At 50.5% G+C, this 17,210-nt stretch overlaps 1 protein-coding gene across 1 annotated transcript in view; it reads left to right on the top strand.

Annotated features, from left to right (window-relative positions):
* The window catches only part of CNGB1 (cyclic nucleotide gated channel beta 1), a 37,738-nt gene that overhangs the window by 12,804 nt on the left and 7,724 nt on the right, over positions 1–17,210 (top strand). Inside the window, exons 11-18 of the mRNA XM_009894505.1 lie at positions 666–807; positions 1,050–1,209; positions 1,802–1,899; positions 1,989–2,072; positions 2,483–2,601; positions 3,216–3,362; positions 3,849–4,044; positions 6,785–6,838. Of these exons, the coding sequence (XP_009892807.1) occupies positions 666–807; positions 1,050–1,209; positions 1,802–1,899; positions 1,989–2,072; positions 2,483–2,601; positions 3,216–3,362; positions 3,849–4,044; positions 6,785–6,838 (1,000 nt within the window). The remainder of the gene's footprint in view (positions 1–665; positions 808–1,049; positions 1,210–1,801; positions 1,900–1,988; positions 2,073–2,482; positions 2,602–3,215; positions 3,363–3,848; positions 4,045–6,784; positions 6,839–17,210) is intronic.

Raw genomic sequence — 17,210 nt, 5'->3', positions numbered from 1 at the left:
CACCGTTGCAGAAATGAGGGTTTTCTGAAAAAAAAAAAAAAAAAAAAAGGGGGGGTGCGCAAGGGCGTTAAAGACTTAGTGAGGTGTAGGTGGGGACAAGTGACAGTCACCTAGGCAGCCTTAGTGCAGGTGTTGCCTTCTCTTTGGGCACTCAGCTTCCCATGTTAATGTCACTGCTATATAGTTATTTTGTGTGATATACATGTCTGTATCTCTCTAGGTGTAACTATAACACCCAAGAGAGTGCCCAAGACCAGTGAATCGAGAATTCACTTGACGTCTCCCGAGTCTCCTGCCAACAATCTTCTCACAAACCCCTTTTTTCCCCTGACTATTTTTAAAAGTGTAAATGTTGCTGAAAATACGTTGTTGGTTTATATCAGTGGGGCTGAAAGAAGCAAAAAATGGGAGTAGCCAGAGCAGCCATGTCTCCCGTGTGGAGGTTTCTGTGGGGTCCCTATGTCCCCCTGCTCCTGTAGCATCTCCAGGGGCGCCTGCAGGTTTGGTGGGGAGTCTGCAGCCCCTTAATTTTCCCTTCATCACCCACAACTACTCTCAGCAGGCTCTGGCTTGCCATGGCCAGAGGATGTGAGCTCGGTACCAAGGGGTGGAACAGGACTTCACACCAGAAACGCCTTCAGAGCTGCCTCCTCTTTTCCTCCCAGCTACATCCGCTGCTACTACTGGGCAGTCAAAACCCTCATCACCATCGGGGGCCTGCCGGACCCCAAGACGCTGTTCGAGATCGTCTTCCAGTTGCTGAACTACTTCACAGGCGTCTTTGCTTTCTCCGTCATGATAGGGCAGGTGAGTGGGAGTTGTGCAGGGTTCCCAGCCTCAGGTGGGGAAGGTTTGGGTGGGATTGGTCCACCGGTTTGTATCTCCAGGTTTGTTTTCCCCATGCAAGGACCTGCTCAGCGTCATCAGAAGGCAAAAAGGATTTGGCAGATGCTGCTAGGATGCAGCATATGCGCTCTAGACTGCTTAACCTGTGTGATGGATAAGTGACAGCAATTAAAACGTCTCTTCCACCCCTTCCTCCCATTCAGATGAGAGATGTTGTTGGTGCCGCAACTGCAGGGCAAACTTACTATCGGAGCTGCATGGACAGTACCATTAAATACATGAACTTCTACAAAATCCCCAAAGCTGTTCAGAACCGGGTGAAAACATGGTACGAGTACACGTGGCATTCGCAAGGCATGCTAGGTGAGATACAACTGCTCCAAGGGTTAACACTTGCACCTCGTGTTTTACTGCAGTTGCTTTGCAGAGCCGATATGTTACTGTCAAATGGCACTACAGTTTCAGGGTGGGGGGTGGCATATTTTAGTCTTCGGTCTACAGGCTTGTTTTCCCACTTATAGAGTATATAGGCTGCCACCGGATCGCAGTGCCATGGAGACCCAGCATCCCATCCACCGGTCCCTGGGGAGAGGGCAGTGACTGGCAATTGCTGGCCAAAGGGTGTCCAGCAGCAAACCCACTAACTCACTCTACCAGTAAATCATCATGCAGGACCTCTGCGCCCACTCTCCTGGCCAAGAAAGATGCTGGCTTGGGCTCACTGGTCTGCCTCTGAGAGCCCTCAGGGCGGGCATAATGCGAAGGGTGGCTCTCCATGGCCCATTGGCTTTAGACCTCTGGGTTGCTGAGTGGGCAGAGGCTGGAGGAGACCCTTCTAGGTGAGATGGCTCCTGCCCTCTGCTACCAGAACACAGGCTGCTTTCCCACTGGCACGCCAAGAACATGCTCTCAGATCAAGTGCTGGAAACAGCCGGTTTTCCACTTTGTCTCACAGATGAGTCAGAGCTGCTGGTGCAGCTGCCAGACAAGATGAGGCTGGACATCGCCATCGATGTGAACTACAACATCGTGAGCAAAGTGGCCCTCTTCCAGGTACTCTCTGAAGTGCAGGTCCTGGCTGGTGGAGTCTGCCATGCTAGCACAGACTAACTAACGGCACTATTCACTCTGTTTTGGCTCAGGGCTGTGACAGGCAGATGATCTTTGACATGCTGAAGCGTCTCAGATCAGTGGTCTACCTGCCTAATGACTACGTGTGCAAGAAGGTAATGAGATGCTCGGGTGCTCTCCCATCCCTGATGTGGTGGTTGGGTGTGCAGGGCACTAGGATCAATGCAGAGCTGGGAAAGCCAGACCTAGACTGTCACCGTGGCATCCAGATGCTTCGCAGGGAGGGAATTCAGAGCAAAAAACATCCTGGGTTGCAGCGGGTCTTGTGCAGAGCCTGACCTCTTCTGCTGCAGCCACGAACAGCAGGGAAGAGCCTGCACAAGCTGCAGGAGACTTTGGGAAGCTTAGATGAGGGTGCTCGGGAGTGAGCGCCATCAAGTCAAAGCATTTTGGGAGCCTGGAGAGGGCAGTATGGTCGTGGGGGTTTCCAGCAAGATACAGGTTAGGGCATCCATAAGGTCTGCCTGTTTCTGGGCACCTCACGCAGTGCGCGTCTTCACTGCAGGGGGAAATCGGCCGTGAGATGTACATTATCCAGGCGGGACAAGTGCAGGTGCTGGGAGGACCCGACGGCAAAACCGTGCTGGTGACTCTGAAAGCTGGGTCTGTGTTTGGAGAAATAAGGTGAGGAGCCGAGGAAATTCAACGTACGGGCTCTGGGCGAGGAGGGTGGGAGGTGGGGAGATCAGCAACACCCTCATTAATCTCTGTGATCGAGACCCATGAACACTGAGCAGCATCTGCTACACAAATAACAACTTTTTTTCTTGGAGCTTTTCCACTATTTTTGTCATCGTGCTGTTTTCTGCCTGGGGAGCTAGTGACAGTAAGCAGATGTCTATGGAGGAATGGGAAAATGAATAAGAAAAGATGTTTCACTAAAATGGTCCCCCAGCCATTAATCTGCCCATTTCACGGGCGTGTAAAGTCCTGTACCGATTCATAACACCATGATAGAGTTTGCCTCCCTACAGCCCAGTAGACACTAGACTGGTGTAAAATGCAATATTTAAACCTTCAAACAGGTACATAATTTTTAATAGAGCGTGCCACGCCAACATTTCCCAGCATTCTTTAAAAATTGGGCTTGGAATATTTTGTTGGGAGTGAAAATAAACTGAGTCCTCTGAAGGAGAGAAATGAGGGGACATAATGGGAAAAGGGAGATTTTTTTAAATTACAAATGTTGTGCTGATCCCATCAATGGCAGCATTAATGACTTGCCGTGTCTCTCTCAGCTTGCTGGCGGCAGGAGGGGGAAATCGCCGAACAGCAAATGTCGTAGCTCATGGCTTCGCTAACCTCTTCATTTTGGATAAGAAGGACTTGAACGAGATTTTGGTGCATTATCCGGAGTCTCAGAAGCTGCTGCGTAAGAAGGCCAAGTGCGTGTTGGGCTGCTGCTTTCTAGCCTGTGGGGTTTTGAAAAAAACAGAGCGTGGTTTTCAGAGCCAGAGGGGAGATGTTTCTCTGTGCGAAACCCTGGGAAAGGTCCTGCTGCACTCGCCAGGCGTTAGGCACGCGTCCCTGCAGCAGAGCCGGGCTGGAGCTGCTGTGCTTCGGCAGAGGGCTCCCGTCCCTCGCCGTGGGCTGGGGAGGGTGGAGATGCCCAGAGCCAGCCCAGCCCTGCTGCAAAGCTTCACCTCTAAAAGTGGGGGTGACTCGGGAACGAATGTGGCCAGAGTGCATTCACTTAAAAAATCTACTAAAATATTCACTTTAGTTTTTAGCATTACTCGGATTTGTTATTCTGTCCTTCCTAGGGTGTAAAAAGTCCCTGTCCTTTTAAAGTCTGATTTTTCTGCATTATAAAATCCAGCTAATATTACATGCCCCCAGACTGAAATAGTCTTTCTTTTTCCTTGCTGTAGGAAAATGCTGCAAAACAACAATAAACCCAAAGATGAGAAAGGAGCCCCTGGAGACCCGCTGATCATCCCCCCGAAAGCTGACACCCCGAAGCTCTTCCAGGCTGCCCTGGCCGCCACGGGGAGGATGGGGGGCAAGGGACCGCTGGCGCAGCTCCGGTGGAGGCTGAAGGAGCTGAGGGCGATGCAGGCAACACAGGTTGGTGTGGGGAGGATGGCAATTTGGTTTTGCTTCCTTAGATGCCAAGTTGCAGCTCTCCCCGACTGTCCTTACGGTGCCTTGAAGGAGTGAGCTCAGGTCTTTGGGGTCTGACCTAGCGTGGGCAGACGGGAAGGGGTGCTCCAGCATCTTACACACAGCCTTGGGAGAACGTCATTGTCCCACGGGGGTTTGTTTTGCAACACAAAAGGAAAATACATTGACTTTTTGCCCAGCTATGCTAAACCTGAGTCGAGTTTCTAGCTAGGCTATAGCCACAGAGGAACATCTCTTCCGTGCTGCAGGATGGAGGGGGATGTTGGCATCTAGCATCCACAGCCCAGTCAATATTTGCAAAGTTTTCATGGTGTGGTGGGGGCAGAGGCCCCCAGCAGCAGGCACGCCGTCCTGCCAGCTCCACACAAGCTGCAGTGAAATCACCCTTGCTTTTGTTATCGTGAGCAACTGAAAAACAGCCTTGCTCTTCTATTTTTATTTTTTTTTCCTTCCAAGTGTCTCTGCCGAACTTGTGAAAAAGGTGCAGACCTTGTTGTTGCTCTTCTCAGCATGGAGTTATGCAGACTATCACATCTGGACATGTAAAGGGAGGTGAAGGAGCAGCTGATAGGGAGCGCGCAGTGGCCTTGAGGCTGGGTAGATATCCAGGGAGACGCTCAGCATAACTGCATTTCTCAGTCCTTCACAAAAGCACGATGAGCCTTCACACATGAGGTGCTTAACGCTAATCAATAACCAGTTAAAGGCAGTGGGGAAGAGTGGCACCGTGTGCTCTATCAGTAGTGGCAACAAGACCCATCACTGGACGCTGTGTGGATTAGGAGCTAACCCCACTAATGGGGACAGTAGGACCCCATTAGAAGGACGTCCATCTCCACGGCATGTCCGTAGGTGAGGTTTCTGAGGCTCCTCTCTGAAGGAGGCTTTAGGACAGGGCAGTCTGGGGCTTCTCCCTCACGACACCACTTCTGCCGAGCTTTTACCAAGATCAACCCCTCCAGATGCTTCAGGAGCAAACTAGGAACTGTTGCAGGAGGCGTGAGAAAGCTTCATTGCACTCATCTCTCCGCACTCCTCTCAAGATGCACAGGGTATAATCCAGCTGTCCTCCTCACATGTGTCATCTTTGGCAGCAAAGCTGACATCCCGATGATGAGGGGAAACTCCGCGCAACACCTGCCCGGCTTTGCACAGCACAGACGCTGTGGCTGGGGGTAGTGGACAAGGGTCTGCTAATATTGACTTTGCCTTTCTTTTGGATCGTAGGATTCCAGCTCCAGTCCGGTCCCACCGAAATCACCAGTGCACCGGAGATCGCCTGACATCTCCCACAAAGCACGTACCCACCTGCAAGAAGAAATATTCTCAAAATCTTCCGATAGTTTAGTCACCATTCGTGTGATTCCTACAGCACAAGAGGATGAAGAAATCCTCGCTGCTGAGATTTCGGAGAAAGAAGAAGAAAAAGAAGAGAAATGAAAAACAAGCAGGTCCTGGGGCAGGAGTAGAAATCAGGCAAACGCCTTGGGTAGAAGCTTTTTGTCATTAACGATTTCCACGCAGTGGCTGTAGGCTTTGCTAAGTGCTGCGGGTAGGATCTGCCTTTCTTTTCTGCCTAGACCTTCACCCACTGTTGATAAACCCACTGCCATATGACCCAGAACCATACAAGGTTTCTGTGTGCTGGAGATGTATTTTTATTGAACGTGTTTATGAATTTTCCCACTAAATTTTAGGCCAGCCCTCTTGCTTTAAAATCCAGCCTTACAGAGAAGGAGCCCTGAAGAAATTGTTTTTTATGGCTCTGGATGGTTAGTGAGGGTTCAGATAAAGCGTGAAGAGTTATTCACCTCTGACAGCTGAGTCACCGCTCAGCCAGAAACAACCAGGGGGAAAAAAAAAAAAGAAAAGGTTTCTCTGTTGGGCTCAAGGTTGTCAGCAGCAGCTGGAGAGTGATTCATCCAAAAAGGATGTGGATTATGCTCACAAGCCGAGCACAGATCAAATCACGCTGTCATGAGAAGGCCGAGGTCCGTTGCGTGTGCATAGACTGCAAGATGCTTGAGGGTCCTTGCGTGGTGTCAAGACCACCTTGGGTTTGCTGCTGGGAAGAGGTGGGAAGAGGAGCTCCTGCCAGCCATCCACCCCAGAGAGGTGGTGTGCTCTCCATCACTGGTGTCTGTTATGGAGAGATTTGATGAGCATCTTTCAGGGATGGAAGAAGCACAATCCTGGATGAGGACATGTTCCTGGAGATCCCTTCCAGTCCTGGGTTTCCATGGGTGCACCAACCTGCCGCTGCCAGAGGGATAAACTGAGTGCAGGACGGGAGAATCCATGTTGGTTTCCAGCTGGAATGGGAAATAGAAATGCAGTAAGTGCTCTCCTCTCCCAGTCAGCATTTCAACATCAGGCCAGAGCCTGTAGCGTGCAAACAAACACGCAGGAGCATGCAGGTGGTCCCCTGTGCTCACTGCTGGACTTTAGTGACCTGCCACATTTCCAGCAGCCAATTTCCAGCAGCCAATTTCCAGTCCCTTTTGGTCACTTGTTGTCTCTTGGCCAAGTTTCTTCTGGAGAAGCCACTCTGGTCTTGCTCATGGCTGCAAGACAGGGCGCTTGTGAAGGCACTCTCCTGACCATTCTGGGATGGGAAGGCGAACGCCTGGTCAGCAGCCAGCACGCCCAGCTGATGACTCAAGGCGTCTGATCTTTCCTCCAGCACCACCAGTTCCTCGTCTTCCTCAAACCCAGCACCAGCCAGCGTGAGCTGCTGGTGAGCTGAGAGGTGGCAAGAAGCAGTGGGCAAGACGGTGCTGGGTGAGAAAATGCAGACCCTCCCCACAGTTTTGGCTGGCCACATTTCCCCGGCACCACTCACTCCATCCAGCGGAGCCAGTTTCCATCCTCAGGAGGAAAAGCTGGGGCAGGTTTTGCCACCGGGAGCAGCCCCAGCCGAGGGAGTTTTTGAGTGTTCAGCAGATCCCGCCAGCAGTGCTGCAGGTTTCACAGGTCTAGCTGTGAGTTGTCTGGGCTGTTCACAGCAGGTGCCAGTGCCAGCATCGCCCCCGTACATGGGTCATCCCTCTTCCCATCAGCAGCCTGGGGCTGATCTTCACCTCTTATGGGGTCTTCTCATTCTGTTGTATTTTTTCCCTCTTGCAAAATAGATGGCTTTCTGTGGCAGAAAAAGCCAGAATATATGTTAGTGTGAATTACCGGTGGCTTGCTCTCTTTTAGACAAATTCAATGAGCCACAGGAAGGTCTGAAGCCACCACTGCCCTAAACGCTGCAGGGGAAAACCTGGACTCACCCAAACCTCCCTAAATAATTCTCATTCTCAGTCATTTGCAAGTGGTTTCCTGCTGGACAGAAGGTTTTGGTGGGGAGTGCAAAGGTTTGGTTTTTTTCACTATATAAATATTTATATAATCAAACCAGGAAACCCGCAAAAGTCAAACCGGGGTTCTGATTTGCTGCTGTGATTTGATATGGTTTAGAGAAAGCGTTTAAATAAATGGTGGGCTGTAATGGCTTTCATAATTCACTATATCTACAATAAACACCACGTAGATTACTGTTCATTTACTGTGGATTTATTTCAAAATTCTGGTTGTTTTCCATCTTTTTGCTCACTGATGCACCAAGGGAGACAGGGATGTCCCCGTACACAGTTCACAGATTCTCCAATAAACTTTTCTAGAGCCTCCGAAGTCATGTAATACTAGTAGTAGAACTGTAATATTTTTTAAATCATCAGAAGGAGGGTGAAAAGCTTTCTTAAATGGCAAATACTTGCGTGAAGACCTTAGTTTTCAAGATGCGGCATTAGATGGTGATGGATACATAGCTGGTAATTCTGGAACCGTGGGGAGATTTGAAATTATCCTCCCCTGTGATCTGTTTACAGCTTTAGTTATTTGGAGAGATTATTCTCCAGGTAATAATTAAGGTCAAGGTAGGGTTGGGCTGACAGGCTGGGTTGGAGCGTTGAGGTCGGATCTCTGCTGTGTGGGACTATTTAGAAATGACAGGTACGTTAAGGAGGCGGTCACTTCATTTAGTGCCTCTTGTTTTGGGGGTTGCTGTAAATTGGCTTTATGCTGAATTTTGTAACTCCATTCATGTGACAGTTTTGCTGTACTTGCAGTGGGCTCCCTTCACATTTGTTCCTATTAAATATCTTGCAGTGTGCGCTTACCACAGGTCTGTTCTTTCCACTGCCCTTGTAATGTTCCTGATGGATTTGGTAACGCTCCATGTACCTCTGCTGTATTTCTTATTAGCTTTTGCTCATTCCGCTTTGATGTCCTTAAGCATTGGATCGATCCGATATGAGATCCTCTAATAATATTAATGCAGTATTTGGGGGATCTTGCTGGGCATTTGCTTATCACCAGTCCAGCACCCTGGAAATTCTGCACTGCAGTCTTCCCCCGACTTATATTTCTGATTAACGGATTTCTCAGAGGTGCACAGCCATAAAAACCAGGTTTTCTTGTGAGGATATTTTAGCTGTTGCTGCTTTTGAGTGAAAGAAGTGGAATAGATAACTGCTGAAGGAAGATGCAGACCTTGCTGCCGTTGGATCTGTATGGATGTGTTTGGTTTTGCCTCGTTATCATAAGTAGCATCTTTACTGGAAGCTTTATATATGCTGGGTTTTATATATTTTTACATATATATACACATACACACTTTTATGTCTATATACACTTTTTATACTGGAGGGATATTCATAGTCCTTATGGCTTCTGCTGTTACGTCTTTCAGAAAAGTGATACTGATTTAATGTTCAGTAGTTAGAGAAGACAAATGTGTCCAACTAAAAAAAAAAACAATTTACAAAAGGAATTACCTAAGCCACTGTAGACATCTGACTGTGGAGCAAGTTGTTTTCCTCTGGATAGAAACAGGGCAGGTAGCTTCTCTGTATTTATAGTTGGAGCAATCTTTTAAAAAGATTAAGTGCAATTGCAGGTTAATCACTGATAAGGTTATAACGAAAGTAAAAACAAATAAGCAGGTTTGGGGATTAGGCTCAGGTCTAGAAAGAAATTGCAGGATAAATGGAAAGCCCAGTTAAATGGTATTTAATTAGAAAGCTTGAAATAAAATTAAGCACTTTAACCTTGAAACCTGGAGACCTTGACCAGCAGGACATGCTCCTAATTCTGGGAACGGTCTGCAAACCACTTTTTCTGCCTATATATATCTTTTCCCTTTTCTGCTTTGATTCATGGTTGCGATTAAATCCCCCTGAATGCCTTCTACCTTCCTCTAAAATGGAGCTGAACGAGTCTGGTTTTCCCTGCCCTGAGCACACAGCTCCTTTTAAGTGCAGTAATGGTCCCACTGGAGGTAACACCCTGGGAAAGAAGCCAGACCACCGGTTGGGAAGGGGTGACACAGAGGCATGCAAGCCAACAGGTACCCACACCAGTGTTTATTAACAGCAGCTTAGGCTTCACTCAGGCTGGATGCCATTTTTCCTTTTCTCATTCTTTCCTTTTCTCTTTCTTTACCTATTCTTATTTTGGGATGGAACTTTCCAAATTTGGTTCGTGCCCTAGGGTGAATGTCTTAGGGAGAGCTGAGCAATACTCGGCGAGTTGGGTTCGAGTCATCTGAAGAAGTAAAGCCTAGATACCTACGTTATTTCATGCACTTTTTTTCTGCTTTTAGAAGTCACTTGATGCATGAGAAGAGCTGGAATTCAAACAGTTAAAGTCTAAAAACTATTTTCTTGGATAAATTGGAAGGAATTGGGGCGGGGGGGAACGTAAACAACCGGAAAAGTGAGATAGATCAGGTTGTGGAGTTGCTGCGGTGGGGAGCAGCAGTCATCCCTGCCAGCTCTGGGCTGTGACATCCAGGGGACAGCGTGGCGCAGTGTACTTCATATCTTTTGCAGGTGCTCTGGCTCACTAGGACGGCTGCTGCTGCCTTTCCAGCGGTAACTGCTGGGGACCGGAGGCTGGTTCTGCCGTCACGCAGCAGGACCGCTGCCGCAGGGATGCGCCAGCATCCCTTGGCATCCCGGAACCTCCCACACATCCTGGCCCGTGGGTCTCCTCATGGACGGGCCAAAATCGCCCCAGGGTGAGCACCACGTGGGCCACGCTATGCCAGTCTGTCTTAGCAATAACCAGAGGAATGAAGACCAGCCAGCCTAGTTACTTATTCCAGATAAGAGGCTCTTTTGTGCTGCAGAAATACCAATATCACGTGAAAAAAATCTCTCCGCTGCCATGGTTACTACCCGCCGTCACAGCTGCTGGCAGGACGGAACTCGTAGCATTGACAGGGCTTCTGGTCTTCCCTTCACAAGGGGAAGCTCCAGCCATAAAACCAACGCTGTGGCCCAAAAAAGATGGGAGATGTCTGGCAGGGCTGCCTGACCCTCCCAAGGGTGAGCTGGCCCCATCCGGCGTGAGGATGCTCGGAGCATGCCACGTCCACTCTCACTGCCCTCACTGCGCACTAGGCTCTGGGCTTTATAAATTCTTCACTAATAAGTAGAAATACTATTTTTAAAAGTGGGAAAATAGTGCTGCGGCCTGGGCGGGCAGAGAGCGGCTCTGGCCCGTTTCCTGTTTTTTCTGGCATTTAGCAATGACTTGACCTCTTGGCGCTCTTGCTTTTTAAGCTAACGCATTTCTCCTCATTAAACTGCTTTCCTGAACACTAATTAGGGCGGTTTTTCCTTTTGTAAATTAGCCTGATAAGATCTGTGTGTCTTGGCAGACACCCTCCGGAGCAGGAACGAGCTCTCTGCATTTGATCACTGTTTATTTTGCAAATCTCCCCCGTTTTACTGTTCTTGGCTGCCTTCTAGGACGTGCTCGCAGGTGGAGATTCGTGGGAGAGAAATGGGGCTTTCCAGCTTGCCTGCCTTGAGAAACAGGAGAGATTTGGCGCTGCGGGGTCCCTCCAGCCGATGCAGGGCAATGGTGTGGTGTGGGCACACCTAAGAGCCTTCCACTGAGCTCCTTCCTGTCCCATCCTGGCGTGGTGGGCAGTGGAGGAGCAGGTCTGCAAGGAGAGGCGCTGCCTGAGCCAACCTTTTAACTGGTGATGGAAAAAAAGAAATCCAATTAACACATTCATTCTGTGCAATTAAACCACATCTTTTGACTATAGCCAATGCTCAGAGCAGCAGACCCCAGCAACACCACCTCAAATACTGTGTTCAGTTTTGGGCCCCCCACAACAAGACAAACACTGAAGTGCTGAAGTGTGTCCAGAGAAGGGCAATGGAGCTGGTGAGGGGTCTGGAGCACACGTCTGGTGAGGAGTGGCTGAGGGACCTGGGGGTGTTCAGCCTGGAGAAGAGGAGGCTGAGGGGAGACCTTCTCGCTCTCTACAGCTGCCTGAAAGGAGGGGGTAGCGAGGGGGGGTCGGGCTCTGCTCCCAAGGAACAGGCGATAGGACAAGAGGAAACGGCCTCAAGATGTGCCAGGGGAGGTTTAGATTGGATATTAGGGAAAATTTCTTCACCAAAAGGGTTGTCAAGCACTGGCACAGGCTGCCCAGGGCAGTGGTGGAGTCGCCATCCCTGGAGGGATTTAAATACAGGCAGACGTGGTGCTGAGGGACGTGGGTTAGTGGTGGGTTTGTCAGGTTGGTTGAGGGTTGGACTCAATGATCTTAGAGGTCTCTACCAATCTAGACAATCCTATGATTCTAACCCCAAACCCGTCTAAATCTGGACGTCTACAGAGGGAGGAAAGTCCACCTGCCTGCTGATGCTACTAAATAGCTTGTGTCAGCAATTTGCCCAGGACCAATGGTGCTCAGGAGGGGACGGACTTTAATCGGCTCTCGTTTTCTTAATGCACTGGCAGATGGGAGTGGAGAGGACGTTGTTTTCTCCTTCTCCGGTCACAGACAGGACATAGCCACCAGAGGTTTGTGTGGGCTGATAAATTCAGTGGTGGTGACGCTGGGTGTGGGAAGCCATCCTCTGCCTTCACTCAAGCAAAGCATCCCTGGGGGTCCTGCCACCCTGGCTCTGCATCAGCCATTGGGACCCTTCTGGAACCAGGAACTGCTACAGACCACCTTTACAAAAGGACCTTAATAAGGAAAGAGAAGAACTGCCAGTGGACTTCACCCAGGGACCCCTGAGATTGGGGCGGAGTGGACAAAGCCCCTGACAAAAAGGCAACATTTTCTCAGTGCCGGTGTGCCAGCTGCGTGACACCATGCATGGAAGAGCGCGGTGAAGCATCCCACCCCAGGGCACTGCTGCCAGCATCGGCCACGCCAGCACGGCCACGCCAGCAAGGCCGCACCAGCCCGGCTTACTCCCAGGGTCCTGCGGGGGACTCACGGCGGGGTCCACAGATTATCTGGAGCTCGTCACCCCCTCCCTGGGCTGCGTGGAGCCATGCACACACTGTGTGCACTGGCAGGGCTGTGGGTGCAGGGCTGGAGCAAGGGGAGCAGCAAGAGGAGTGGGACACAGGCTGCCAAGAGCATCCCTGCCAGCGGTGAGGAGGGTGATTGCTGCAGCCCTGGGGGGGATTTCTGCCGACCCACGGGTGCTGTGCGGAGACTGGCACGTCGAGGAGGATGCTTCCAAAAACTGTGCTCAAGACCAGGGTTGGCCTGGCTGGGCCCACAGGTGAGAGCGGTGGGGTGAGGATGGGGGTGAGCAGGCAGAGGCGGCATCAACAGCAAAGGCCAGGGATGAAAATCAGCAAAATGCCTCTGGATTGGAGCTGTTTTCTTGAAATGTGCCCGGATGTTTGCACATGGGCTCTGTGTTTCTTCTGCTGCTGTTTCCCAAGGGGTTAATTAAGCAACACTTTTTGTCTGGTGGGCTGAAGATGAAAATGACTGATTAGAGACATGTGAGCCCTGGATATCCCTGGTCCCACCTCGCCTGGGATGCTGAGCACCCTGGCCATGCCTCGGTCCCACCTTGTGTACCATTTGTTTCTCTGTCTCATCCTTCTTTTCTCACCCATCACCTCTCCAGGATCCCCAAGTAGACCTGAAAGCCCAGAAAGGTTTGCATGAAAAAAAGCAGTGAGCTGACAGTTATTCCATGTCAGTCTGCGTAAACCCTCCTGCCTGCTCCTCCTGCCTGCACTGCCGCATTTTCCTTACTGTCTCCTTGTTTTTCCAGTTGTGAGTGATTGCTCAAGGGATGGCCTGGCAGAGAGGACCCAGGTTCACCCCTCACATCCCACTCATCTCTAAGGCATATGCAGAAAAAGATGGGTGTGGGTCCTCCTCGTAAAGACAAATTAAATCTGCTCACGCAGTGCCGGGCGCAGGCGGCAGAGCCGAAGCGTGTGGCTGTTTAATATTCATTGGGCATAGACATAAAAGTTTTCTTTTCTAAAATAGCCTTGCACAGCGCCGTGCTGCTCCATTTTCCCTAAACCTTAGCGGGAGGCTGGAACTGAATGTTCCTTTCGATTGTCTCCCCAACTTCCACTGGCTTTGCCAGGACGCAAAAGACCCTCGCTGGGTGTTAAACCTACTCTGAGGGACACATCCTGGCACTTTATTTGCAGTTTTCAATCCTGTAGTCATAGAATCATAGAGTCACAGAATCCGAGAGTCACAGAATCACAGAATGGTTTAGGTTCGAAGATCATCTCGTTCCACCCCGCCCTGCCCTGGGCAGGGACACCTCCCACCAGCCCAGGTTGCTCCAAGCCCCGTCCAACCTGGCCTTGAACACCTCCAGGGATGGGGCAGCCACAGCTTCTCAGGGCAACCTGTGCCAGGGGCTCACCATCCTCACAGGGAAAAAATTCTTCCTAATCTGCTGTGACAGAATGATGTCTTTCAAACAGCAACACAGGAACAAGAAATTGTGCTTTTATGTTGAAAGAGGTTGAGTTTCTGTGGTAGTCATACATCTATTTGTGTATTAAGTTTTAAGAGGAAAAAATAGTTTTCCCTGTAAAATTTTGGCAGATAAATTCATGGATCTCTTTGGCCACTCTTCCTATTAACTGAGTGCAGTTTTCTTCACCATCTCAATTACACCTCAGAAGAAAAAAAGTGAGACTATGGTCCCAGCTGGGTCCACAATAATTAAATCACATTTCAGTAAGTTAAATTAGAAAGAGCCCAGTCTTTTTCCTTGTTAAGTGGGAAGCCACAATAGTACAGGCTGAGTTGGCACACTCCGGCTTATGGAAGATAACAGTAGGGAAGAGATCACCCAGCAGCACACGGAGGTGGTGGCAGCATCTCCACGGCGCTGGGGAAATGGGGGCTCAGATGCAAATGGACGCCTGGGCAGGGCCAAGCTGGTGCGTCCCCAGGCTGTGGCCAACGAGCTCTGCCGAAGTCCACCCAAGCGCAGGCACCGTTGCTGCAGGGCTCTGAGCTGCATCGCCCGTGCAAACATAGCAGCATCCATTATGTATAATGGGTGTCAATAATGCATGGGAGGATAAATGTTTCCATCCCGCTGGAGGACTTTTGGTATCAAAGCTGCAGAGCGGTGGTTGTACAGCATCCCGCTGGCACTGGTGCTGAGACACAGTGAGACAAGCGGAATGGCTGGACCGTGCCCACTGAACATCCCTCAGGCACATAGAATCATAGACTGGTTTGGGTTGGAAGGGACCCTTAAGGGCCATCTAGTCCAACCCTCTGCCATGAGCAGGGACATCTTCAACTAGATCAGGTCGCTCAGAGCCCCATCCAACCTGACCTTGAATGTTTCCAGGGATGGGGCCATCTGCCACCTCTCTGGGCAACCTGGGCCAGTGTCTCACCAGCCTCAGCATAAAAAAATTCTTCCTTATATCTAGTCTATATCTTTTCTCTTTTAGTTTAAAGCCATTACCCCTTGTCCTACTGCAATGGGGCCCTGCTAAAAACGTTGTCCCCATCTTTCTTATAAGCCCCCTTTAAGTATTGAAAGGATGTAATAAAGTCTTCCCAGACCCTTCTCTTCTCCAGGCTGACCCCCCCCAACTCTCCCAGCCTGTCCTCCCAGCAGAGTGCCTCCAGCCCTCCCAGCATCTCCGGGGCCTCCTCTGGCCCCGCTCCAACAGCTCCGTGTCCTTCTGTTGGTGGGACCCCCCGAGCTGGAGGCAGCACTGCAGGGGGTTCTCCCCAGAGCAGAGTGCAGCAGAGGGGCACAATCCCCCCTCGCCCTGCTGGCCACACTGCTGGGGATGCAGCCTGGGATGCCGGGGGCTCGCTGGGCTGCCACCGCACGTTGCTGGCTCATGGCCAGCTTTTCCCCCCCAAGCACTCCCAAGCCCTTCTCAGCAGGGCTGCTCTCCATCCCTCCATCCCCAGCCTGTATTGATACCGGGGGCTGCCTCGACCCAGGTGTAGGACTCTGCATTTGGCCTTGTTGAACTTCATGAAGTTCACACAGGCCCAATTCTTGAGCTTGTCCAGGTCCCTCTGGATAGCATCCCGTCCCTCCAGTGTGTCAACTGCACCACTCAGCTTGGTGTCACCTGCAAACTTGCTGAGGGTGCACTCCATCTCACTGTCTATGTCATTGATGGAGGTATTGAACAATACTGGTCCCAATACGGACCCCTGAGGGACACCACTCATCACTGATCTCCATCTGGACATGGAGCCGTTGACCACTACCCTCTGGATGCTACCATCCAATCAATTCCTCATCCAGCAAACAGTCTACCCACATTAAAATCTGTAAGTGACACAGAGTGCACCAAGGTGGTGGCAGCCCCAGTGCTGTTGTACCCGGGACGGACTCACAGTGGGATTTTGCAGACAGCTTGATATTGAGCAGTCAAAGCCAGTTAGCAGGAAGGTGATTTAATTCCATCAGAGAATATCCCGTCTCGTTTGTATATTCATCTCTTTATCAGGTGCAGCTTTCGCATTGCAGTAAGGATGTGGCTGAGCTTGTAATCACCCGCCGTCACAATATTTTCCTTTACATGGGTGCATTTACTTTATGACCAGAGGGGTATTTCCCCATAGAGGCTCTTACTGATTACCTCCTTGCCTAAACTAGCTGGATATTGCTAGTGAGCCCTGTGTTCCTCCAGCCCCACCCTGACACAGCACAGCCACTGACATCAACCCCAAAACTCTATTCCCTAAATTACTGCTTTTGCTTCGTTTCAGCTCCAAAGTCAAGCACGCTTTGGAGGGCACTAAAAATAAATGGTCTTGCTGAGAACAGGATGCAGTTTTTAAAGGACATCACTCCCATCACTTTTGCCTGTGCAGAGGAAAGCTGAACCCTCTTTCTGCACACCCCATTCCTGGTGTCCCCCAGCCAGGGCAAGGGGCTCAGTGGCATTGCGGGGCTGGGCTTCAAGGAGAAAATAAGTGGCAGAAGTAACAAAACTCTCAAAAAAAATCCCAGTTCCCCACCTGCAGTTTCTATCTTCATACTTTTTAATTAAAAAAAAAAAGAGTTGCAGATAGCACCCAAAGCCCCGAGCTCTGGGTCCCGAAGATGCCCCATAAGCAAGGGGACCGCTGGCCGGATCCTGCCAGACCAGGAGCTCCAGGACCTCCTGCTTGGAATGCAGCGATCTTTCCAGGACAGCCTGAATTTTTATTTTGCTGGATAAAGTGTCCTGGATGGACTTTACTTGGTATCAAGCCACCCCTTTGCTGGGTCCACTCAAACCAGCATGGGCGTCCCCTAGCCGATGGGGCGTCACAGGGCAGTTTTCAGCCTGGGCCAGGACATCTCATGCTTATTCTTAGCCGTGTTTCTAAGAAGTGCTTTATAAGCAGGAGCCCGTATTGGTTAATGCCATGAAACATTAATGACTTAGCAGGTGAGCTGTGGACCCACGGAGCAGCTCCCGGCTCCCCGGCAGCCAGTGTGGCACAGCATGAGCCCGGCCATGCTTTGCTCGGGGGAAGCCCGAGCATTAAAGCGTACCTGAAGCCATCTGAAAAAATATGACGAAGACAAAAAGGTAGGTGAAAGGGAGACGTGGAGGCCAAGGTTTTGGCTAGACAGCTCTGCAATGCAGTCCCAGTTAGGAAATACAGAAGTGTGGAAGAGCTGCCCGTCTGATGGCTGCTACATCATGCGCCGCACTCCCCCGACCGTGCGCAGAGTAGGGTTTTTCTCCACTTAAATACGGCAGGCTGAAAAAAAATGTTGCTTTATCCATTTGCTTGATATAAAGGAGATACGCAGAGGCGGTGGGGG

The sequence above is a fragment of the Charadrius vociferus genome, unplaced genomic scaffold (assembly GCF_000708025.1).
Source record: "Charadrius vociferus isolate BGI_N301 unplaced genomic scaffold, ASM70802v2 scaffold621, whole genome shotgun sequence".
Classification (NCBI taxonomy): Eukaryota; Metazoa; Chordata; class Aves; order Charadriiformes; family Charadriidae; genus Charadrius; species Charadrius vociferus.
This window is presented reverse-complemented; position numbering and strand designations above follow the sequence as displayed.